Consider the following 23,011-nt stretch of genomic DNA (forward strand, 5'->3'; position numbering starts at 1 on the left):
ACTTGAGATGAAGAGCCTTACTATCACCACTGTGTCCAAATCAGTGTGGAAGAATGCAACGAGATTGATGAGTAGCACACCATGTTAAATTTACCTACGCTGTGCTGTTGCTGCAGTGTATCTGTTCACCAGGATGGATGGGAGAGTTTTGTCAATACGTGAGCAATGCCTGCCTGATAAAACCCAACAGATGCTCGAACGGAGCCACATGCATTACAACAAGCCAGATGTCGTCTCCTCCAGAGTACATGTGCAAATGTCCAGATGGATTCACAGGTGAGATAGCTTTGTCTTATCTGTCCTCAACATCGTAGCGAAACATTGATTGAAGGAAATCAGGAAGATTCTCACAAAAAGATGAAATCTAGAAAACATTGTAACCCTATATGCTATCAAGTATTTTTGCTCCTTGTAGACAGTCAAGCCAGTTCAGCCCCTGACATTTGTTATCTTATATGCCATTTGGTTTATGGTATGAACAATACAAATATGTGCATGCAATGAGACCGATGCATGAAAACTGGCTTATTTACTAAATGTGAGAGTAAATGCTTTGATTTTCATTTTCTTGTAGTGGTCCTAAATTTTGGTACTCGAAACAAAAATCACACAATGCGTGTACGTGAGTCTTGATAAAATTCAAAAAGACCAACAAGGGCTTGTAGTCCTCAACAGTGTCTTACCATGACTTAAATGAAGCTAAAGGTTGAGATGGAACATGTGGAGGACACATCTACCTATTTAGGAAGTGTCTGTGACCTCTAGTACTGTAAATATATCACACTGAGGCCAACATTGTTGTGGAGGTTTAGGTTCTTGCTGTCATGATCGCAACAAACGGTGATTAAGTGCCTGGAAAAATGGGCCTGCCACCAGCTCAAGGTCTGATATGTCAGTGACTTTTTACCCCTAACCTCACTAAGCAGGTGGGAAATACAGCGAGAAAAAAAATAAAAAAACACTTCAGAGCTTGCACTTAATGTACCTGCTTCATTCGAATCACGGCTGCCAATACATTTAATCTGGCAAACCACTTATTAACTAGCTATCATCTTGGAAGATGGATGAAACCTGTGAAAACATAAACGACACCACCCTGCTCTAAAAACAAACAAGCGACCCAAATCCAGAGGGGTGATTATGTAAACTTTGAATGGAAAACGGTTCATGCACATCCTTAAAAAGGTTGGAAACAACAACTCGTTAAAAAAATATATCATTATAAGCCTGAATACAAATGGCATGCTGTAGTTTCAAAGAATCATCTATTTGGTCATTGTCGTGCTGTCATACTCCATTATGCAGAATTATGTATGAAGAGCAGTTCAAGAAAAACTTTGCCAAGAAATATGTTGCTTTCAGATTAACTCATTTGTCATGTTACATATCTCCAAAAGCCCATTTTGAATTTTTTTTCACGATTCATTTCTACCCTCTGTGTTTTGACTATGATATTCAATAGGCTGCCATCTTAGATTTGCTTCTGATTTGTTCACTTTGTAAGGTTATATTTGACTGACATAGACAGTGAGGGACAGTATACCGTGTAAATTCCTGTAGAATCGTACATGCATTCAGTGGTTATGATCATGCCATCCATATATATATGTGTATGTATGTATGTATGAATATACACACACACACGCGCGGGGGTGCACATTTCACTCATATATAATAGCTTTTTTCCCCCTGCATGACACTGCAGTGCCTTTCTCTGATCTAGCGTTAAACCCTTATACACTCACCTATCAGTCAGATAAGCCCTTACAGCACTGCATGGACAAGATTTTCCACTTCTTTTCCCCTTCTAAAATCTGTTCCCACTACAGTACTATATAATTCTCTCACTATTGTAGTGACTGATAAAATTCTTCATTTTCCATCATGGGATATTTTGTTTTGCCTCTTGAATTTTCAAGCCACACGACATAAAAAGCCCAATTTAATTTCAAGCCTTGCCTTGAAAACCCCCACTGTACTCTGTCATAGATCAGAACTGGATATACTGCTCAAGCCCTAGTATGGAGGTTTTATTTAGCAATGATTTATTTTCCACGTCAGAAGACTTGAAGCATTAATTATGTTGGCTTGGTTCACAATATTTAAATCGGCCCCAACAGACACTTTTTTGTTGTTATTTTGCCATCTCTACAGTTGTGATCTGTAATTTACTTTTAAGTTTATTTGGATGTAAATCAAATTGAATGCTTTTATTAAATTGTACACATAGTAAAAGAAGTAACTATGTATGAGCTAAACCCTATCACAATGCACTTATTGCATCATGTTTTGAAATAAACATTCTCTGATCACTTTAGTTTGCAGAAAAAATAGAAACTAAGTACAAAAACAAAAGAAAAACATTAGCCCTAATGCAATGTGAGAGGTGTCCTGACTGGTCCATCAACTATTACAGATATATAAACAGGATGATGCAAAGTTACCACAGCAGAAACGGTTGTACTTTTATTTTATTTTTTCAAGAAATGCATTCTTGGGTAGCAAGTCAATCACAGGGCACAGGTGGACAGACAACACACTTGAAAACCGACGGCACGGGTTGTTCATGCAAACTCTACACAGGAAGGCCTGAGACAAGATTCGACCCGTTAGCCAAACTTGACTACGCTAGCCACAGACCCCCACCATGCTGCCATACCTTGACTCAGTCATGTTAGAATGGCAACATTATTACATAACTGATATGTTGTGATTCAGTCACAAAGTGCATGCTCTTTCCAGATGTGTACGATGAAGCATAGCACGGCATAGAGCTGTAGCATCTACTCTGCTGATGAGATCTGTCATTGTCATTCTGCTGTTACATGAAAGCACGTTTGTCATGGCTGGATTTTTTGTGTGCCTTCTGTTATTGATGAGGGGACATTTTGAATGAATAGTCTGCATTGGGAGCACACTCTCCCCCCGCTGGCAGAGTGCGAGAACATGTCTGTTTCCAAGCTTTAGTAGAGCAATGAACAACTTGTCTCTGCCAAGCAGTTATCAACCTTTCTTTCAGCAGAATTACATTAGTTTCCATTAAATACATAGTCATCGAGACAAAATATTGATTTTTTAAAAAACTTTTCCCCACTTTAAGATGATTTAAACAAAATCAATGACAATTAGAAATAAGTGATGATAAAATTGCTACTAATAGTAATCGTAACTGTTTGTCAAACTTTTAATACAAAATGTGAATGTTTTTAGCTGTCCAATATTCTCATTTCACCTTTCTTCAAACACTTCCCCAGTCTTCGAAAACTCACTGAATTTCAGTTTTAGAGTCAGTGTTGCAAAGATAGACTTTTACCTAGGTTTACTTTAAAAAGCTGCTCCAAAGCTCATTGCATGAAATCCAAAATAATTAGCACACTTTGCAAAAAATATTAGTTGTACGTCTTTGATGTATCGTTCAATTGTAGTATTTCAGTATTCAAGGATAAAAGAAAGCTATTAGAAGAGTCTTTGAATCGAAATATCCTTTTATTTTTTTCCACATTAATTCCAAGATTTCACTCAAGTAATTGTCGTTTCCAAGCTTCGGAAAAAGTTGTAGTAAAAATACGATTAATCGTGATCAGTTATGGAAAATTTTGCAATCACACACCAGTTCCCAGGCAGAACTGCTAATGTTTAATTATCATGTGTTGTACACCAAGTAACTACAGTACAGGTAAAAGTCTTGATGAGTTGCATTTGAGTTGCACCATTTTTGTTTGACATCAGGTTACCGGATTTTGGTAAAGCGGGAATTCATTAGAGAGTATTCAAACAACTAGTAAAATTTGAATGTTGCCTCACTACACAGTTATTACAGTGCCCATTTTTCTAACACGGACGTAAAACACTTGGCTTACTAAAACCCTGCCTCTCCCCATGTGGCTGCCGCGCCCCTTTATCATCAACATTTTGTATAATAGTCATTTTGTATAAAAGAGTCAATTGTAGTGGTAGTAGTAGTTGTAGTAGTAGCAGTTGTGGCAGCGGCAGCAGCAGGACTGTAGTAGCAAAATATTAGTAGCCATAGTTGTACTTTGACTTATTTTTGCTTGCTTTGAAAATATATTATTTTTAATGTATTTGGTACTGCTTGTATACTGGAGTGACGATTTAACCTTGCCTAGCATCATCAAATAATTTCCTTGGAACTTTTATTTCAGTCATTTTTGTGTAATTGTAAATACATGTTTTTTTAATCACTTATGAACAGATACATTTTAGTTGCATATTTGCAATCTTTTTTTTTTTTCAGGAACATTCTGTGAGACGGAGATCAACGAGTGTCACTCCAATCCCTGCCGGCACAATGGCACATGCTTTGACTTGGTAGGACACTATGAATGCCAATGTCCCACAGGTATGTAGTTTTTGCCAAATAGGGCTTTGTACAAAGATATCGGGATACGGTACAGTTGCAAGCAGTAATACAGACCTTTTGCACTCGTGTGCAGTAAATATAGCCTCTGAGTCTTAGCCAGGGACCCTCTGGCCTTTTCAGTGTTCGCAGAAAACCCGTGGTGATTAGCCTTTGCCACAGGCATCCCTCAGCTAAAACACAATTTGCCTGAGGAAATTAAGCTGGGGAAATGGACATGATTAAATTCTGCATGTGTTATAGATTTTTAGTTAACTCACATAAACAGTTTCTTCTTATTCCATTATCCCTGAGTAAGATTATGGGGGATCATATCACTAATCACTATGACTGAGAAGCTGGGTCATACCTGGACTGATCATCAGTGTTTTTCAACCATTCACACTCATTTTCACAACCATGTACAATTTAGATAACTTAAGAATTTTGGCTTGGTTAAAACAAAATGGTGTCATTTCTGTGATTTGATCAAGTGAGAATATTATCATATTATTATGGAGGCATCAATGGATGTCAATATCACATAACTACACTGACGCTAACATCATCCTTTTCTGTTCGCAAGATAGTCAAACACTATCATAAAGATTTCCGAATACTGTGCAGTGTGGCTTATAAATAAAATTGTATTGTATTGTATTGTACAGCACAAATGGTATTGTATTTGTAGAGCACAAATGGGGGATTAGAAGCAACTAGTACGCTGTCCAATTGGTTTGCCACTTTTTCCCTGTGTGTTTTACTGGGCAGGTTTCAATAGAAGAGAGAATTGAGTAACAAAAAAAATATAAAATTCACCTTGTTTTTTGAACCTAATTATGAACCATATGCATTACGGATACACCCTTCAATTACTTTTTCATGTGATTTTATTCTGTGCAAGCAATAGAGATGTCACAGAAGAATAGTTTGAACTTCACTTAGAAAGTCCTGCATGAGATTACAGAGATTCAAATGTGGATGCATGGTCTCCATGTGTGAATTCAGCACAACCTACTCTTCCATTGGGCTGCCTCCTTACAGAAATAATTAAAACATCTTCATTTGTGCATTTGAGGCAGCAATGAAAAGCCTGGAGTGCTCCAGACAACATGCCTCTGTTTAACATTTTTGGCCCATGATTGACAGCAGAAAGAAATCACAAAGCTCATTAACAGACTCCAGTAATGCATTGGAATTGTGCTAATATATCTCAAAACTCCCATCAAAATAATTTCCCATTAATTGCTTATTTTACCTCACCGGCTGAGACCTGAATTTACAATCAGAAAATGCAAAGTGATGGAGCCCTCGCGAGGGCTGTGTGTTGTTGGCAGGGCTTGGATAGTGTCTAGCAGTTGCTTTGCCCCCTTTAGTGGAGCATTTTATTCTAGGTAGAAAGACACTTTGGGTTGTGCATCATACGCCATGTTTTTGCAGAATTGACCCTACGGGCAAACATGGTTTGCCCCTGGTTCTATATTGAATGCTATTGAATAACATTATGACACAGACATTTTAGTCTAAATCAGTTCCACTTTAAGTGATGCATAGAATAACCATTATAAGCTATCAAGTCCAGAAGTGAGTGTCATACTGTAGGTTAGTTCATTGTGTTCAGGGCTTAATCTATCCATGATGCAGCTCTTCATACTAAAAGGGCCAGAAGTTTATGTTCAAGCTGTACGGAGAAGAATTAATAACAAAAATATATAGTATGTTGCGAAATGGAGTGTCCACAAAAGTCCTCACAGACACAAACATTACCTAACGTTCCACGCAAGAACACTATTCCTCAAGCACTAATCAGACCAGCATCACAAAAAATAGCTTTGAATTAAAGTAATTGCATCCCACCTGAACATTCTTACGGGTCATGGATTTATTTACAGTTGCTATTTCAGATTTCAATGTGTGATACCAAATTGAAATAGACCCATTGGTTAAAAAATATGACACCTCCTTCCCAGACCATATTCAGGTATTGCAACTGTAACCTAAATGTTTATTTAGAAAAATACCTGTTGCACTGATGTCCCCAGAGTGACTCTCAGCTATCACTCTACTAATGCTGACAAATGCTGACTGCCTGACAGTTGCAAAACGTGGTCCTTTTGTACAAAGCTTTGGAGTGTGAATAATGATAATTCAGAGTCTTTGTTCACTGACTCAATATGTATACTTGTTTTACATCTTAATGTAAACATAACTTTGACATCCGTCTTTTGCACACAAATGTATGCTTCTGCCAGAACCACCACAAGCTTTCTTTCTGCTGCCTTCGCAGCCTGACTTAATCCTCAATCGGGAATCCCTAACTCTCTGAGTAAACTGGTGCTAGATGTGTTCACACATCCATGGTTCCACGAATTTCCACAGGGCAAACTTTCTCCAGCCTAAATCTCATCTTTTATATCAGTAAACCTAAGCCTCTTACACTCACACGCATCATCTGCTGCATCTCCTCACGATGAAGTTCCACAAAGCGAGTTCCAGTTGTAAGAAAATAGACCTCTCTGGGTTCTGGACACCACTGCAGAGTGAAGTCTTACAACATGACTAGATTTATAAGTGACTGGCACGCAGATCCGTCGCCAGAGCCCAGTCTTAAGGGGGCAAGTGAAATGCATGGGGAGCCCGATTATTATTAATACCCTATAGACAGCACTTATTTTGCTCCATATATTTGGATATATTCGCGTAGCATTGCTGCCTCTAGTCAATACACTTGAATGGTGCTCTTTGCAACAAGTATTATCATAGAAAACATTTACAATGCATATACATAGATGCCATCTAGAGTACGCCAATGCCGCAGCCGTGTTGGATGTGGCAAAGTGAAGCTATTTGTGAAAATGCTTCATTCACTTTGCCCTTAGAGATGTGTCATCAAGCAAGAATTCACTGGATTAATACCAACCATTGCTTTTGATTGCATTGTGTCATTTTAACTCAATTTTATGAATATTATTTGACAATTTTATGGTGAATACAATGGTGAGATCCTATTTGGCAGATTCAACCCATAGTCACAAATATGTTGACACCTCTACTTATGCTCACATCACCTCTGAAAATATTAGAATGATCACTCAAGTACTACGGATTTTAAGGCAATGGCGTTTTCTACTCGGGTCACCAACTCTGGCCCTCGAGGGCACCTGTCCTGCAGGTTTTCCATCTCTCCCTGCTGTAACACACCTGTTAAAATGATTCTGATCGTTATCAGGCTTCTCAAGAGCTTGCTGATGAGCTGATCATTTTAACAGGTGTGTTACAGCAGCCTGCGATTGGCTGGCAACCAATTCAGAGTGTCCCCCGCCTACTGCCCCAAGACTGCTGGGATAGGCTCCAGTACTCCCCGCGACCCTTGTGAGGATAGAGGGTATAGATAATGGATGGATGATGTTACAGCAGGGAGGGATGGAAAACCTGCAGGACAGATGCCCTCGTCCATAAAATCAAAATATTGGGGTGGTATTTTTCAGAGGTCGATGTGGGTATCAGTTGAGACATCCACATATTTTTTACCTGGCATGCTAATTATGATCATTTTTTATCACAAAGATATTGCGAGAAAATGATCTTGCCGGATCACTTGGGCATCTAAGGATTAAGGGTTACGAACGGATGTTTTAGATCCGGTAAAGTTAAAGTTTTTGTTCTGCTGGCCCCCACTATGACAAAGAGTCTCCCCATACATCATGTCTGTGAGTATCCCCAAAAACCATAACGGTGCCTGAAGTGTACTAAATCACTGCAATCTCATGGTAGTTGCACAAAAGGTTAAGCCCTATATTATGTTCGGATTGGCACTGCTGAACACACAAGTACTCTGTATGCACAAACATGACAGAAATGAGTGAAAACTCAACGTTTTGCTCAGCTATTGCTATATTTTTACTTAAGTTCAAAATGGCTAAAACGGGGTGCATATTTCATGCAATATCCTAATATATGATCATGAGAAAAGTCTCAGCTGTCCTGGTATATTACTTCACGTTGACCAGCCACAATTTCTGTGACTGAATGTTGCATTAAATGCTCTGTAGTAACCATTCTCCTCTTCCAGGTTTTCTTGGCAAGAACTGTGAATTGGACATAGATGCTTGTGCGCTAAACAGTACATGTCCACCAAAGACTCTGTGTTTGGATCTTGCTGATGGTCTAAAATATACCTGCCGTTTGCCTTGCCCCCCAAGCCTTCAAGTGGGTCAAATTTCTCATGTGGTTGTCTACAGCAGCACTGTACAATATCGGTTAGCATGTCTGCATCACTGAGGACACTCTGTTGGAATCTTGTTCTTATTAGAACATCTCTGTGTGTAGTTTGTATGTTCCCCCTGTGCTTGCTAGGTTTCCTCCCGGTACTCTGACCTCCTCCCACATAACCAAAACATTGTTTTTGTTGTTATTTTGTTAAATTAAGTGAAGACTTAATTGTCTCAAGGTGTGCATGTGAGTTTGAATGAATGTTTGTTTGTAGGTATCCTTCGATTTGCTCAAGACCAGTCTCATGTCGAAAGTCAGCTAGGATAGGAGGACACAGTTACCCTAACGATTAATTATGGAGAATGAGATATTTACACCCACCACACATTTTGTCTGATATTGTAATTCTCCCAGGGCTCACACAGATGATTCATGGTGGCTGTCATGGGATTACCGCTCAATTGATAATTGCAAGGCTTTTTTCTGTGTAAAAAGTGATTTTACAAGGTGTTGCAAGATTTTTTTTTTTTTTAATTCAACTGTATGACAATCGGAAATTGATCAATCTTTGGTGACGGTTTGTAACATCTATATTTAACATCCATATATAAGTGTCTAACTGTAATACACTAGAAAAACATGAACAAAAGCTATGGAGCGACTTTAAATGACATGTTTTGAATTTGTGTTGCAGGGCTAGTGTTGGATGGATTGTATGTAAACCTTCAAGCACATATAAACATTCATATGCTATGGCAGGCATCCTTTTTTCCACCCTCTTTTTGTGAGAGAGCTCTGGGGAGCTTTTGCCCTCAGTGGTCATTGATCTTGTCTTGTAAGACATGATTTAGATGCAACATGAAATAGCAAGTGAATACAGTATAAAGCACGGATCAGTATTCATGAGTATCATGTCCCAGTAATGAGGCTTATTCTCAGGCTGCCAGGAGGAGGAAATGATTAGAAGCTGTATTGTGAAATAATGACGAGATTCCTAACCTGGGCAATGCAGGATATTATATATAATACAAGATAAAGTTACTTCATGTTTTCAGATACCATATCTATCTAACCACTCTATCTTCTTTCAGCAGCCATGTGCCAATGGAGGGCGCTGTGTTTTGAATAACGGTAACAGCTACACCTGTATCTGTAGCCCCGGTTGGTCGGGCCATAACTGTCGCACAAATGTCAATGATTGTGTTCAACATTGGTGTCAAAATGGCGCAACTTGTGTGGATGAAATTGATGGTTATAGGTGAGTGTTTGCATCTCCCATCGCCTTTACACTGCCCTGCTAGTGCAGTAACATCGACCACCCTCCTCTGTCTTAGTTAAAGTAGCTCATCATAATACTGTATATGCAGCCATAAGGAATTCTCCTTATCTGTTTCCAGCTGCCTTTGTCCCATTGGATTCTCTGGCTCCTTCTGTGAAAAGGACATTAATTACTGTGTGGACCACAGCTGCTCTGAACATGGGGTTTGCGTGGACGAGCAGGTGAAATTCACCTGTCGTTGCACTCTCGGGTATGAAGGTGCCCTGTGTGAAAAGGAAACGAATGAATGCAACACCTTCCCCTGTGCAAACGGGGCCACGTGTGAGGATCTCGTCAGTGATTATCAATGTCACTGTTCCCCAGGGTTTGAGGGTAAGACAACATTTACTAATAAATATGTCATTTTCATCTTCAGCCTCTGATTTATGCATAGCCAGTTGGAATTTTATTGTATATAAAACGTATCACAATCTTCAGTGTTTTATTATGTAACTGTAAAGTCATTACTGTTTGACATGTGCAACAGTAGAAGAGGCACTCTGGTGAGCTTTTTAATGCTTACATTTTTTAATATCTGTCACATTAATATTATTTAATAAAAACACACCATAAACAACATCTGTCCATTAACTAGTGTACTGTATATGTTGCATTGCTAAAGTTTGGAAATGTTTTTGCGGCCTGTCTGTGTCTGATGAAGGACATGAAGGACATACTGTATGTATAATACAGTTTGCAAATGTCCCCATTGTGGGACTAATGAAGGTTATCTTAACTGATTGGTTACTTATGAACCATTTCTGGATGCTTTCCATCAAGCTCACAATTCCATCAAAACATTGAAATAATGTATTCTACTAAAATCTACATACTGCAATTTGTACTCCAATCTATCCATTTTCTATACCAATAGGCCTGTTCAGTGTTACAGGAAGCTGGAGCCTATCCCAGCTAACTGTGGGCTATAGGCAGACTACTACCCTGGTTCGTTTGCCATTTAATTGCATGAGACAGACTACCATTCACACTGACATGCGTGCTAACAGTGAGTGTGAACAGAACCCACACTGTCAGCAGAGAAGTCAGGGGAGTGAACTATTACACTATCAGTGACCACATAATCCATAAATAATTTAGACACCCGGTTTTGACATAGTTTTTGTCTATCGAACTAAAATTTTCCCCTTATAATTGATCTTTCCTCTTCACCGTCTTAATAGAATTTACTCATAAATAGGGTAGGTGTGCACTAAAGAGCAAGTATGCATTGGGAAAGAGCGACTGGAGACACTCGGTAAAAACGTGAAAAGAATGTGCTTTTAGCCGGGTGTTTTTCATATCAACAGTACACAGGTGGACAGTGGATTACATTACGTTTAAAAAAAAATCTAAATATAATGTGGACGTACATGGTTTTCATCATCCAGCAACACTATGAGCTTCTGGAATAGGCACCACACTATAAGTCTGGTATAAAATCCTGGTTCAACCAACTGATCATTTGGTACTATTAAGGAAGATAATGGACACCTTATTTATTGCAGTGTGGGTGAATGAATGTGGGAACATTTTAATAAATGCAGCCCATTTATGAAGAATTCTTTAGTGACAGAGTGAAGTTGCACATAAGACGACAAACCATTACAATTATAAACATACAGCGGTACCTCACTTTAATAGTGATTAGAGGAGTTTGCCACAATATGAGCCATCGCTTTTTTTAACTTTGAGTTACGAGCAAAACTTCGAGTTACAAGTGCTAGATAAAAACAGTAAACTTCTTAGAATATCGATGCAGTACGCTACAGTGATACAGATACAGTAGTTGATTTCATGTGTGCAGGTGTACCTAAGCAAGTGCCCAAAGCATGCAATTCTTTGATGATTTTGTAAAATTTCCAAACGTGATAGCGTACAAGTTTTACTGGAAAATAAACTAAATATATAACATGCACTTTGTAACCAAGTTTAATCATGAAAAATTGTACAATATTAGGGCTCAGTTAAAACCCAAATGAACTGAATATTTTCTTTATGTGACTTACTGCATTAGGACTTAAAATATTAAGGTTATAAATGGATGTTTTAGACACTTAGCGAACGTAATGTAAAATTAACCACAATGTAAGTTGTGCAGTTGGTTGGTCAACGAAACATAACAAAAGCTGCAACGTGTGTCTTATACTTGTGGATTTGACCTGATTTATACTCAGCAGTTGCAGGTGAATATCATGTAGTACAATGAGAAGCAACCACAGCACTACACAACACCCACCCCGCCCCCACCCCCACTTGTCCATGCATGGAGCCATGATGGCCAAAGTACAATTACCTTTGGTAGACAAGAAGAAGCGCATAGCCTGAAGATGTGTCCAATGACCTACCTTGTCAGAGGTCTGAAATATCACCAGAGGCTAAAGTGAGAGAAGCTTTGAATGTGTCATTGATGACTTTATTTAATTCCAATCAGAGGTCTTGCCCAGAGGTTAGTAATTTTGAGATTACCCAATTGATGCATCTTCTGTATGCAAGATGTTGCATGCTTAATTACATATGCTTCTAATTATATTTCCAACTACTGGGAGATGAGGTAACCAGCTACCTTGCTCATAAACTGGAGGAGATAATTAATTATTGCGAAAACACTAACATTAGAATACATGTGATGTGTTGATAATGTGTAAAGAGCATTTTTGTTGCTGTCCTGTGAAAAACACTTGAGTCTAATTTTGGAAACATTTTTAATTTTCAAGTTAATGCGATGTCTGTAACACAGAAACACCATTCACGTAAAAATAAGAACATCAATATAAGATGGACAAGTGTTTTTCACATGACAGCGACAAAGCGCAGAATTTTAGTGTCTGGTGAATGTTTACAATATTGAACATCAGCAGCCGATGTGAGATGAAGCCCATTTAAGATTGGACTTAAATTTCAATGTATCTATCTTTACCCCACAGGAAGGAGATGCGAAGAGAATGTGAATGATTGCTGGTCACAGCCTTGTCTCAATGGTGGCTCGTGTATGGATCTGATAAATGACTACATTTGTCATTGTCCTCTTGGTAAGTGCCAACTAGATGTGTATTGCTATTGATCGTGTTTACAATAATACAGTGCTGTTAATTATGCCTCTACAACATTGTCTGCCATGAATGAATGTTTTCTGTTCGGGAGCTGTATTTCCCATCTGTACTAATTTCCTCAATGGTCATAGTTTTCATGTTTTGCTTTGAATGTTTTAAAGCACTTTGAGTTGCATTTTTATGTATGAAAAGTGCTATATAAATAAAATGTGATTGATTGATTGATAGTCACTTTCATATAAGAAACATGTGTTTGGGCAAATTCTCGGTGCACAGGGAAATAACATGGGCAAAAAAAGCAAATATGAAATATGTTGCTTACAGTCGATTACAGTCAGGGGTCACTGTCTCCGTAGCTAACGTGTGTTGAGGTTCCGTTGGAACCAGGAAAAGGGTGGATCCCACAAACAGACAGCGAAAAGTTGACAAACAAAAATGTATTAACAACAGTTACTACTGTCCATAGTTCAACACAAATTGCTAGCAGCACACCAGGAAAAACGGAATAACAAAAAACGCTTGCAAAACAAGGCAAGGAAGAAATTAACACCAAATTACTTGCCACATGGGACGCACACTGTACAAGAAAACTAAACCAAAACACTACTGGTACACTCGGAAAAACACGCAAACTAGAGAATCAAAATTTAACTTAGTCATGAATCACACTTGGAGCAATGAAAGCAAGCAAGGGAGAATTAACTGACAATCAGTCTTCGGCGCACTGTCTCTTAAAGTCCTTGATTGGTGATGCCGAACAGGTGCAGCGCCGCAGGACACGCCCCCAACTCAGCTGGCAGACTGCTAAACCATGACAATGTGTACCTTTCTTCCATCATTGCATGCATGAATGAATGAAGCAAGCTTATAAATGCACTTTGAGGATCTTGGCAGGAAAATAAGCATATCTAAGACCATCCAAAAGAAAATTTGGGTTATACAAATATGGTAAAAGAAAATTTTGTCTGCAAATTATTTTTGTTTGAGAGTTTAAATTCAGAATTTGTAATCTAAATTGTTGAAATACACAAAATAAAAATAACACGTGGCTGAATTACTATGATCGCCATCAATGTCCATTTCATGCTTCATGTTTCAAGGTGGATTATATTGAAATAAAATAAAAAGTCAATAGTGTTACTCAAAACAATTTTGCAGATTCGATCCCCTGCTGCCAGCAGTTTCCCTCTGCCTGCGCGGAGCACATTTGGGGCTCCGGATGACGTCAATGTCAGATACATGCGACCTGGCCATTCAGACCGCAAACGCATTGGAAAAGATCAGATGCATATCCGATCTAGGACCACATATGAAAGCAACCTAGGTCGCATTGGAAAAAATCGGAATTGAGCCGTTTGGACTGTCATAAAAAAAATCAGATACAGGTTGCATATGGGCAAAAAAAATCAGATTGGGTCGCATTTGCCTGCGGTGTGAACCTACTCTATATAGCACATTTCATACACAAGGCAACTCAATCCTTCACACAAGCAAAGACGCGACACCTAAAAGGACATACCTTGACAACATTTAAACACATTCACACATGAACAGAACACTAAATTATATATATATATATATATATATATATATATATATATATATATATATATATATATATATGCCCTTTTATTTTCGGCAGCCTAAGACACACCTGTGCAATAATCATGCTGTGTAATTAATATTTTAATACCCCACACCAATGAGGTGGATATATTATTGTGGCAAAGGAGAAATGCTCATTAAACCAGATTTAGAAGACACCAAAGCAATTTGATTTGTTTACTAAGACAGATTTCAAGTCACAGTCATTTTAAGTGAGCCGTTGCACCTCGTGCTTTACAAATGAATGTGGCACTTTTTGTGACCATATTTGGAAACAAACGTGAACAAGTCCTCTTCACTCATTTAAAATGTAAGTTTTCCTTTTGAACATTTATCATTTTTGCTTTAAAACGGTATTACTGTGTGTAATATCTTCCATAACAAGTGTTCTAGAAAGGGTCTGTAATCAGCCCATAGCAGAAGGCTGTTTTGCATTCTTCGGTAAGCAGCTGATTTGACGACTCCTTCTGGCAATAAAATATTTAATCACCACTTGATTGCACAAGTCACATTTCTGCTTCTAGCGCTGTTTGGCATTTTGAGTCCAATGTCACGTTCAGTTATAAACAGTAAAAGCGAAAATATTAGAAAATAAAACACCTCCTGACATGTTCCACACTTTTAGGTTTGGTGTTTATATGTATGATTGCTTTATAAATACATTGTTCTTTCTGGTTTGTTCTCATTGTGTGGTTTGTTCCCGGAATAACATGCTACTGGAAAATAAATACATAGTCATTAAAAGATTAACCAGCTTCAACCCTGCATGGTACCTTTTACATGGTGTGTTTATGACATTAGAGAGCGAACAAATCTAACATTGTGGATTATCTGCTATTACTAATTTCCTGCATTTTCCCAGAAATTAGATTTAGACAGAAAACAGAACACCAATGTGTGAGTAAAGCCTCCATTACTGGTTTATTACAGGGACAGATTTATAGACAGGTGTTTTTAATGTGCTTATCTTTTTTCAGAAACCCAATAAAGGGTGGAGGGGGGGCGGTTGTTGTGTGGTCTGACTCCTTCCTGAGAAGTCAGGCCACGTGGCCATCATTTCCTGAGTGGTTTCATTTTATGAATTAACATGAACGGTGCATGAATTTGTTCCTATATTGTTATAGGAGTTTACTATTTTTCTCTTGTTACCGTAGAGCAACGTATAGTGCAGAATAGTTTAGCGTCGTGTAGAGAGGAAAAATCTACCCGGTAAATACTCTTGTAGGTTTTTCAGAGTGAAGTTAAATTGGCGAAGAACATGTTTAAAACAAGCATGCATTTGATATTACCATAACTAATTGAATTGTGGAACACATACTACAACAATGAAGGAGGTCATCAAGCCCTGATTTTTGCCTGTTGCCCATCCAAAACATTTATGTTCCAAATTGCGGAAATAGTTGAATGTATTGTAAAATGCACCCACAACACCCAAGATTGTGCAAATGTATGTTAATTTACTGCATTCACATTCAATATTGTTGATGCTAACACGTGGGGAGATAAACAAGGCCAAGATCTCTTTAAGTGGAGGTAATAAAAAACAACAGCAGTCTGATATACAACCATCAGTGTTAATATTCCCGACCAGCAGATGTATAGTGAGCCCTGTGGATGGTATTAAAATAGCTATTAAAATATGCTGACTTGAAGCACTAGAGACATTAAGTATAGAATGTCAGTGCATGTTGACCTTTAATGGATGTAACAAACAACATAGTATGCCTTTTTTTGGGCAGTGTTAAATTTTAAGAAACACATTGATCAAATTGAGTGCTGCAATAGACTTGTCAGAATGAACAGTGTGTTCCATTTGATGATTGTGACACTGGAAATATGACATTCCTTCATGCAACATTAACTGCCTAGTGAATTGCATGCGCAATTGGTTATTAAATGTCCTGTTGGGGGCAATAGTTGGCCATTACCTAGTCCAGGTAATATATAATGTCGGGAATAAGGCTAGATAGAAGGTCAAATGGTTATGTTACATACACCTGCCCTAACATGCCTACTGACTTTAATGCCAGAAAAGTGCACAATCTGAAGTTCTTATGTTTGAAAAGACACTCATTTGTTTGTTCCAATCATTATTACATTTAGTTTAGTTTGGAATGTCATTAGTTCAATGAATTTGTCTGAACCCAAAATGTAGTAGGTGTTGTAGTCCAGAGCTGGGCATCGCCTAACCGCCACCAAGTTCCCATCTGCATATTGAAACAACCCATGTGGTCTCCTCGTCATCGACAACCCATCGGCGTTGAGAATATAATCTGCTGCATGAGCAGACACGCCGCCATACAAAGAAAAATATTAAACAAAAACAACAGACACACACACACAAAGCGTGGTGATTGGTGAAATCAAAACAATATGGGGCACAGGTCATTGCATCTGTGGGACCGCAAGGTACACAACACAGTTATTTTTTATTTTTCCTTACTTGGCCACGTGTCAGGAGTGCGGCACCTGCGTGTGACATGGTACAGGTTAAGTCCAACCTCAGCGCCGTTTGGCTGACTCGTACCGACTGATACCACCTGGATCGTTGAAAATATGCAGACTGGAACTTGGTGGCGGTTAGGCGATGCCGAGCTCAGTTGTAGTCGAAGTTTACCCTTTCAAGTTGCAATGCATCTTTTTTGGATAAACACATGTAATGCGTATCCCTATCAGCCTGTGTTTTATTGATAACAACAAATATTGGAATTGAATTCTATCAGTGGCATACAGATGTCCATTTGGTACTATAGATGAATGGGAGTGATCTCGATCAGTGCGATGAGTTGAGTCACTGTCAATGAGACACTCAATTAACATACTGCATACATAGCAGCTACATTGCCGGTGAAGAATCAATAATGCATGAATGTGTTTAAAGGTGTCTTTACCTTATAAAATACAGACGCACGAACACATTGATGTGTTGCACCGGTTCGTCCATGTTCTTTGAATTTTAATTGTATACGCTGTTGTCATTACAGGGTTCAAGGGCAAAGACTGCTCTATAGATATTGACCTTTGCTCATTTGGGATGTGCACCGAACATACAGTATTATGCACGGAAACAAAGGATGGGCAAAATGTATTTTGCTTATGTGAAAGAGGTATGCAAAGACCTTGAATGGATCTATCTATCCATCTATCTATCTATCTATCTATCTATCTATCTATATACACATACAGTATATATATATATATATATATATATATATATATATATATATATATATATATATATACATATATATATATATATATACATATATATGAAAACATTACTTCACTGCTGATTGTAGGATAGTGGCTCATTCATGTTCATATATCTGTTAATTGTTATATTAACATGACAAGCAAGTTGCCACAATCATTGTTATAGCTTTATGGATTTCCCTGCCACCTGTTATTGGTTTGTGCACCTGACAGCCTGGAAAATGTTATTTTTTTGTTTGGTGAATGGGAAAACTTGAACTGAAAACTGAAAATCAAATGAAAATTTTAATCCCGGTGAAAGGGAGTTGCACCGTTGCAGATGTAAAAGCCTGTCAAAAGGGCACACAAGTTTTCACCCAAAAATTTTATGTTTCTTGGTACTAATATTAAGCAAAGCCCATCCGGACAACAAAATTAATACAGAACGGTATATTATACTCGAACCCTCAAATCCTGATACAGGGTTGGACTTTTTCTGTTTCCATGCTGTTTTCCTTTAGTAGATGCACGATTGCTCTTTTGCTTGATGTGCAGTTGTGTGTTGCCAGCTGTAATTTTTTTTTTTTGGTCCACTTCAGTCTCATTCTGCTGCATCGCTTGGTGTGCAGCTGGCTTAACCCAAAATTTGTCCATGGTATGAATCTTTATGTGGCCTAATTGTACCTATGGACAATGAGCAGCTTGTAGGTATGATCTGTAAATCAGTACAAACTAAGCGTATTAATTACAGTATAGCTGTGTAGCGTATTGTACAATTTAATTGCAGTACCAATTAGCGCAAATTAATGCTTAAAGTGTTTGTGTGTGCATATGTGGCACAACAGAAATTATTATGCACACATCTATATTTATTCAAATGTAGGAATGAAAGTATGTTGCCTGACAAAAGCTCATATTTCAGCCTTCTCTATTTGGTAGAAGTTCATACAACCAAATCAATAACTGAATGACTTCATCACTCCTGTTTCACATATGCTGGGCATATGTCAAAATGAAGGAGTGTGAGTGATTTCTTATGTAAATGAAAGCAACTCGCCGCGAGCTGCTGTCCCAGATCTCCTCTCAAGGGCACACTCTAAAATCTTGCCTTTCCTTAGATGTTTCAGGTGGGCGAGCTTGGCATTCATATTATCTAATGCTTGCCAGTTTAATTTGTTGCAAAACCTGTTTCTCATATCCTCCACTGTCAGGTTTTTGACTCACATTCTTATGCTGAATAATGTCGATTAGATGAGTAAGTTGAAAGATAAATGAAATTAAAATGAAATGAAATTAATCAGTGCATCAACATCAGCCTGAAAATGTCTAATGTTTTTAATAAGATTGCCGAATGAAAAGTGTGAATGTGATGGTGCCACAAACACATGCTTTTCCAAAATACATACATGCAGTATATACACGCACACACAAACACACACCATGACTTTCTTCTTGTCTTTCATTGGCTGTAAATGTGTAAAAGTCTATATACTGCCCGTGCCATCATGCATGTTATTTCTTTCACATGGTTCCCCTTCTGCATAGATCCACTTTGATCTTAAAATTACTGGATCGGCCTCGTTTAATACGATAAATGACTTGCACTTAGTTGACATGATTTAATAATCCAGTGAGCCGGATGCACGCGGGGGTCTGTGCGACTGGCAGTCTTTTGGAATCAATGCATGTCTTAAAAGTCAAACAAAGATATGATGTTCTGGATTTATGTGAAATAAAACCAGAATTCCAATAACCTGCTTTTTTTGTTTCTGACATGTGTTGAAGGGTTTGGAGGGTCATTGTGTGAAGTCAATCTCAACGAGTGTGAGTCGAAGCCATGCCAAAATAATGGACTTTGTGTGGATGGCACTGACCTGTATCACTGCTTCTGCTCAGAGGGTAACGTCAAATGCGACTAAAAATATACTGTACGCTTGTAGACTACAATGTACCCCCGAAGACATCCTCCATTGGTCTATTGAATGTACACTGCATGCATCATGAATTATTATTACACATAGGTGAGGGAAGCGCTTATTAAATATATATATATATATATATATATGTAATCGTAATCATGTTCTAGAGTGTTGTACCACGATTTGCCTGGCTCCTCAGGCAAGCTAGCTAGCAACGGTTTACGGGCAGAGCACGATATGGCTTTTGCATTTGTTTATGATATGGGAGGAGTAATGAAGTCGGGTTGGTTGGGGAGTTCATTCCAGTGTGTTGTTGCCACGAACATGCTCCAAGGCTGCCTCGTGTCCACATTTCATATGTAGAAAGGCTTGACAGAACCTGAAAAATGTGTCTGCCCTTGTTTAGAAGTTGAGGGGCCAGGAAAGAATGTACTGGCATCCGTGGTAGATCGTGTGCAACATACCGTACTGGGCAACATCATGCAAACCTAACATAACACCACACATTATTCTCAGATATGCAATGTAGCATGTCTTGCTATAAGCTATAACCTAAGGACTGCATACAGGTAGGTCATATAATTTTATGTGTTATCAATAACAACCAGATACAGTAAATGTTACAAATATGTTAACATTTTAAATAGCGTCAATGCCATTTACAAATTTGATCACAGCCTCGTACTGAAATCTCACTTGTTCTTTTGATCACTGGTAATTTCAATTAGCCAATTGTAGATCATTTCTGAAATGATTTTGATGTTATGATATAAAAATGACTATTTTGTTTCATTGACTCCAGATTTCCATTTGTGGCTTAAAAATATATGTGACTCAAAAATGTCTTTCGTTTTTTCTCCAACATATTTTCTACAATTATTTTGCCCTTTAAAAAAAAGACAATATTTTTTTGATATGATTTCGAGCAAAATTAAGAAATATGATATTTCTCATTTCTAATTCTAATTCTAATTTTCCGCAACATTATCCACCCCAAATGTTATCACTACAGTCATAAATGTTCATGAAGTCAGACTGTTATTTTTCATTCAAAACATTCCCTGCCTTACATCCCCCACTAAAATACTTGTGCTTGAACATCATGCTGATTAGCCAATGAGCAGGAATTAATCAGTTGACCTGCGATAATGTTTGATTAGAAAGCAAACCTGCATTTTTCAAACAAATATTTTTTGAAGTGCATGATGATGATGACAATGATTGCTGCTTCAACTTGGCAATTGTTTACGATTACATGTTTTGCATCTTCTGGGGGAGGGGGGTCTGGTATGCTACTTGTCAAGGTTCAGAAACATTTCATTGACATTTCACTCATTCATTTCAAAACAGTTACTTACACCATTGCTGATTGCACGGATAAAGCTCAGATATTTTCTCAGTCATTTCCAATCCAGATGGTTTTACCTTAGAGTCACGGTTCTGATTACACCTCCATTGCAGATTACGCCTGTTATGCATTTTTAATGAAGTCGGGATAATTGTCGAATTTTATGACTCGGAGAGAGGTGAAAATTGGTTCCATGGTCAGTTTGAGAAATAATGAAATGATGAGTATTTGACCTGCACCGATAGTGCTGATAGCCCAGCATTCGTCATGGCCCTCCTGTAGTTGCTGTGTGTGACAGTACTAATGATAGTCATTTTGTAGCGTGACCATGCACTCCAATATATTTATGAGGGGGATAATATGTCGGAATTGGCAGCACTCGTCGTGACATTAACTGTTCAGTTTAAAAATTTGTAATGTGCTGAAGATGATCAAGTAGATCCATGCATAAAATTGCTGTACAGCATATTTGTCAGTCAGCAACGCTGCACTGCTGCCTTTACTTTAGATATTACTTTCTCTGTCCTTTATTAGAATGCAATCAGAACGTAAACACAAATCAGAAGGAAACAGTAAAAGGTTAGACAGTATGTGTGTGTGTGTATATATATATATATATATATATATATATATATATATATATATATATATATACTTTGCATATTTGTATGTATAGAAAAAATTACCTTTGAGCAAAGAACATACATATTTTCCAAGCTGATAGCAGCTCTAATCTTTTCAAGAATGGTGTTTACTGACAATTACACACTGTCTTTCGTTATTTTTTTCTCTTTCTCTTCATTTCAGGGTTCGAGGGGTCAAACTGTGAAATCAATCATGATGAATGTGTCCATGGGTACTGCGCCAATAATTCCACATGTATTGACTTGGTTGCAGACTATGAGTGCATCTGCCCATTGGGCTTTGCTGGTGAGTTATCTATGTCATCATTTTAATCATTTAGACATATATGAATATGATGACTGCAAAATTCTTAATCATCAGTGTGGTTGTATCGTAATGCACAGAAATATCCTATCTCACGGTTTTGAATACACTGGCATTGTTTGCTTCTTGTTGGATATTAATCTTATGCCATCATTTATTGGTTATGATAGGTTTGGCTTGGACTAAGTATAACATTCCAACGGTAAAGTACAACAAATTCTTGCAGGCACTTTGTTGAACATTTGATAAGAACTCAAACTCTATAGTTCTTACAAAGTTTTCCAATAGAAATAATTGCATTGCAGTGGTACTGAAAATCAACAGCAAATTTGACCACAAAATATTTCCAAAGACAATCCAAACATTTGGCTGACGTATTTACCCAGACACATCCAGTTTTTGAGACCAAAAATAGCGTGGGTCTGGAATTCAAAAATCATCCATGATTTCAGCATTACAATATGTGCATTTTTTTTAATCAAAAGTCTAACCATCATAGGAATAACAAACAGGATGCTTCATCCAGATGTGTTACGATAAAATAATTGGCATATACTGCATATGCCAATTATTATATCGTCATTGCTACCATTGGGAACAAGCATCCTCAAACCTACTCTGCAAAACATGCTGCATGCACTAAAAAGATTTTTGCTAAAACCATTTGAATATATTTAGGTTTTCAAAATCTAGTAAAAAGTGAGATTTGTGGGCTACTTGGAACAGCATATGAATTTACTGATGAATCTTGAGTAGTAGCACTGTGATTGACTGGCCACCAGTCTAGGGTGTAGCCTGCCTTTTGCCTGAAGTCAACTGGCCCTGACCCTGAATGGGAAAAGCTGTATAGAAAATGGATGGATGGAATCGAGTGTTATAGCCAAAGTGTTTTAATGGGAAAAGCTTTTGATTGTATGGTATATTTGCAGAGCAGAAAGGGTTGTGAAAACATGTTGATCAGCGCTAATAAGGCAGTTTTAATTTTTGTTTATATCTTGTATCCCAATAAAGTGGATAAAAACGATGTCAAATAAGCAGTGTTTATTTCTGTCTGTGAGAAGA

The 23,011-nt window shown here is 37.9% G+C and overlaps 1 protein-coding gene across 1 annotated transcript in view; it reads left to right on the forward strand.

Moving 5' to 3' along the window:
- eys (EGF-like photoreceptor maintenance factor) overlaps positions 1 to 23,011 on the forward strand; it is a 149,395-nt gene that overhangs the window by 17,253 nt on the left and 109,131 nt on the right. Inside the window, exons 6-14 of the mRNA XM_086045079.1 lie at positions 117 to 276; positions 4,256 to 4,360; positions 8,430 to 8,566; positions 9,661 to 9,827; positions 9,967 to 10,220; positions 12,812 to 12,916; positions 17,527 to 17,649; positions 19,520 to 19,633; positions 21,809 to 21,931. Of these exons, the coding sequence (XP_085901205.1) occupies positions 117 to 276; positions 4,256 to 4,360; positions 8,430 to 8,566; positions 9,661 to 9,827; positions 9,967 to 10,220; positions 12,812 to 12,916; positions 17,527 to 17,649; positions 19,520 to 19,633; positions 21,809 to 21,931 (1,288 nt within the window). The remainder of the gene's footprint in view (positions 1 to 116; positions 277 to 4,255; positions 4,361 to 8,429; positions 8,567 to 9,660; positions 9,828 to 9,966; positions 10,221 to 12,811; positions 12,917 to 17,526; positions 17,650 to 19,519; positions 19,634 to 21,808; positions 21,932 to 23,011) is intronic.

The sequence above is a fragment of the Filicampus tigris genome, chromosome 11 (genome assembly GCF_054856515.1).
Source record: "Filicampus tigris isolate MCC_2025a chromosome 11, RoL_Ftig_1.0, whole genome shotgun sequence".
NCBI classification, from domain to species: Eukaryota; Metazoa; Chordata; class Actinopteri; order Syngnathiformes; family Syngnathidae; genus Filicampus; species Filicampus tigris.